At 67.7% G+C, this 1,353-nt stretch overlaps 1 protein-coding gene across 1 annotated transcript in view; it reads left to right on the forward strand.

Moving 5' to 3' along the window:
• The window catches only part of MED15 (mediator complex subunit 15), a gene marked incomplete in the record, with an annotated part of 93,357 nt that overhangs the window by 69,921 nt on the left and 22,083 nt on the right, over positions 1–1,353 (forward strand). The window contains 3 exon segments of the mRNA XM_014588575.2: positions 735–871; positions 960–1,087; positions 1,227–1,353. The exon segment at positions 1,227–1,353 is cut by the window's right edge and continues 2 nt beyond it. Coding sequence (XP_014444061.1) covers positions 735–871; positions 960–1,087; positions 1,227–1,353 — 392 coding nt within the window.

Consider the following 1,353-nt stretch of genomic DNA (forward strand, 5'->3'; position numbering starts at 1 on the left):
AGCCGGCTCTGGGTTGGCAGCGCCCGGGGGCCCTTGCCCTTTGTCCGTGCAGTGCTGCCTGGTACCCTCTGTGGGAGGGCAGAGCCAGCCAGAGGAAGCCACGTTTCACCCCTGATTCTGGCCCAGTGGCACCGAGGCCTGGTCTGGAGCAGGGGCTGTGGGATCGGGGCCTGTGAGGCCGGCAGCCCACCCAGAGTGGCTATCCTAACCCAGGACCCCCAGTGCCACAGCGGAGGTGTGGGTAGGTGGGAGGTATGGGGCGGCCACTAGGGTCCTGAGTGCCCTGGGTGGTGCTGCCACGTTAGTCTGCAGGACAGGACAGTCCGTGCAGGGGCTTGGGGCACTCGGCAGGCACGGGGTTGAGCGGGATTTGGGAGATGCCACTGCAGGGCCTCGAAACCTGAGGCTAGCAGGGCTGGGCCTGTAGCCACCACCATCATCGGCACCAGCAGGGTGGCCCGGGCTGGCCGGCAACTGACCTTCTGTCTGGAGCTGCTGGGCTGTGCTGCTCCCTGGGAGGTGTGGGTCCTGCACACGTTTTGTCCCTACGGGCCGAGTGCTGTAGCTCCACCCTGGACGAAGGCAGTGGTGTCCTTGGAGCTGCCCCGCAGAAAGGGATGGGCCTCAGGGTGTGCACCTGGCACCCAGAGCCCAGCTCTGGCCTGGGCGGCGGGAAGGGGCCGTGGACATGGCTGGTATGTGGTAGCGAGCCGGCTGAGCCCCTCTGCTTCCAGGTGGGCCAGAGCAACCTCCCCATGCTGTCCTCGCCGTCGCCGGGCCAGCAGAGGCAGACCCCGCAGTCCATGCCCCCGCCCCCGCAGCCGTCCCCGCAGCCCGGTCAGCCCGGCTCTCAGCCCAACTCCAACGTCAGGTAGGCCGGGCTTGGGGGTCCCTTTCACTAATCCTTGGGGTGGGCCCTGCTGGTGCCCAGCTCAGACGGCCCCCTCCCCTCCCCGCAGCTCCGGCCCCGCCCCGTCCCCCAGCAGCTTCCTGCCCAGCCCTTCGCCGCAGCCCTCCCAGAGTCCGGTGACGGCGCGCACCCCGCAGAACTTCAGCGTCCCCTCACCTGGGCCTTTAAACACCCCAGGTAAGTCAGGCCAGGACGTGGAGGTGACCCTCACCCGTGGGTCCTGCGAGCTCGTGGACCCCTGAGCCAAGCTTCCCCGGGGGATGTGGGGAGCCAGCCCACCAGCCAAACCGCACTCACAACCCTGTCCCGTGTGCAGTGAACCCCAGCTCCGTCATGAGCCCAGCCGGTTCCAGCCAGGCCGAGGAGCAGCAGTACTTGGACAAGCTGAAGCAGCTGTCCAAGTACATCGAGCCCCTGCGCCGCATGATCAACAAGATCGACAA

This window comes from Tupaia chinensis, unplaced genomic scaffold (assembly GCF_000334495.1).
Source record: "Tupaia chinensis unplaced genomic scaffold, TupChi_1.0 Scaffold000287_1, whole genome shotgun sequence".
NCBI classification, from domain to species: Eukaryota; Metazoa; Chordata; class Mammalia; order Scandentia; family Tupaiidae; genus Tupaia; species Tupaia belangeri.